At 58.2% G+C, this 1550-nt stretch overlaps 1 protein-coding gene across 1 annotated transcript; it reads left to right on the plus strand.

Annotated features, from left to right (window-relative positions):
- Window positions 1–204: 204 nt before the first annotated feature.
- Window positions 205–1550, plus strand: C8A04DRAFT_16218 (uncharacterized protein; the record flags this gene model as incomplete). Its single annotated transcript, XM_062778771.1, has 1 exon — window positions 205–1550. A coding segment is annotated over one exon (1346 nt), but the record flags the coding sequence as incomplete, so codon positions are not given.

Below are 1550 nucleotides of genomic sequence, written 5' to 3' on the forward strand. Positions count from 1 at the left end.
TTGACGGAGGAAGGAGAACTTAAGGCATGTGCTACGACTCTAATACAGCACCTCGTTAAAGTGTTTCCTTTCCCAAAGCACGAGAACAGGGTCGTCTGGGTAAGGCATCTGCCGCATGCCCTGACTGCATTGGGGTTCCAAGACTATTCAACCGACGACGCAGCCAAGTCAAGTCTTCTCTTAAAGGTTGCAGAGAGTACTTATATGCTTGGGAAGTATCAAGATGCAGAGGCGCTCTACCGGCAGACGCTTAAGCTACAGACGCAAGTGCTCGGCGCCGAGCATCCCGACATGCTCGCCAGCATGAACAACCTCGCGATCTCACTTCACACCCAGGGGAAGTACAAGGAGGCCGAGGCACTCTACCGGCAGACGCTTAAGCTACAGATACAAGTGCTTGGCGCCGAGCATCCTGACACGCTCACCAGCATGAACAACCTTGCAAACTCGCTTTACAACCAGGGGAAGTACGAGGAGGCCGAGGCGCTCTACCGGCAGACGCTTAAGCTACAGACGCAAGTGCTCGGCGCCGAGCATCCCGACACGCTCGGTAGCATGAACAACCTCGCAAACTCGCTTCGCGACCAGGGGAAGTACGAGGAGGCCGAGGCGCTCTCCCAGCAGACGCTTAAGCTACAGACGCAAGTGCTTGGCGCCGAGCATCCCGACACGCTCATGAGCATGAGCAACCTCGCGATCTCGCTTTACACCCAGGGGAAGTACAAGGAGGCCGAGGCGCTCTACCGGCAGACGCTTAAGCTCCGGACGCAAGTGCTTGGCGCCGAGCATCCCGACACGCTCGGTAGCATGAACAACCTTGCAAACTCGCTTTACAACCAGGGGAAGTACAAGGAGGCTGAGGCGCTCTCCCGGCAGACGCTTAAGCTCCGGATGCAAGTGCTTGGCGCCGAGCATCCCGACACGCTCGGTAGCATAAATAACCTCGCAAACTTGCTTGACGACCAGGGGAAGTACGAGGAGGCTGAGGCGCTCTCCCGGCAGACGCTTAAGCTCCGGACGCAAGTACTCGGCGCCGAGCATCCCGACACGCTCATGAGCATGAGCAACCTCGCGATCTCGCTTTACACCCAGGGGAAGTACAAGGAGGCCGAGGCGCTCTACCGGCAGACGCTTAAGCTCCGGACGCAAGTGCTTGGCGCCGAGCATCCCGACACGCTCACTAGCATGAACAACCTTGCAAACTCGCTTTACAACCAGGGGAAGTACAAAGAGGCTGAGGCGCTCTCCCGGCAGACGCTTAAGCTCCGGATGCAAGTGCTTGGCGCCGAGCATCCCGACACGCTCGGTAGCATAAATAACCTCGCAAACTTGCTTGACGACCAGGGGAAGTACGAGGAGGCTGAGGCGCTCTCCCGGCAGACGCTTAAGCTCCGGACGCAAGTACTCGGCGCCGAGCATCCCGATACGCTCATCAGTATGAGCAACCTTGCAAACTCGCTTAACAACCAGGGGAAGTACGAGGATGCTGAGGCGCTCTCCCGGCAGACGCTTAAGCTCCGGACACAAGTGCTCGGCGCCGAGCATCCCGA

Source organism: Dichotomopilus funicola (assembly GCF_033296635.1).
Source record: "Dichotomopilus funicola strain CBS 141.50 unplaced genomic scaffold C8A04scaffold_189, whole genome shotgun sequence".
NCBI classification, from domain to species: domain Eukaryota; kingdom Fungi; phylum Ascomycota; class Sordariomycetes; order Sordariales; family Chaetomiaceae; genus Dichotomopilus; species Dichotomopilus funicola.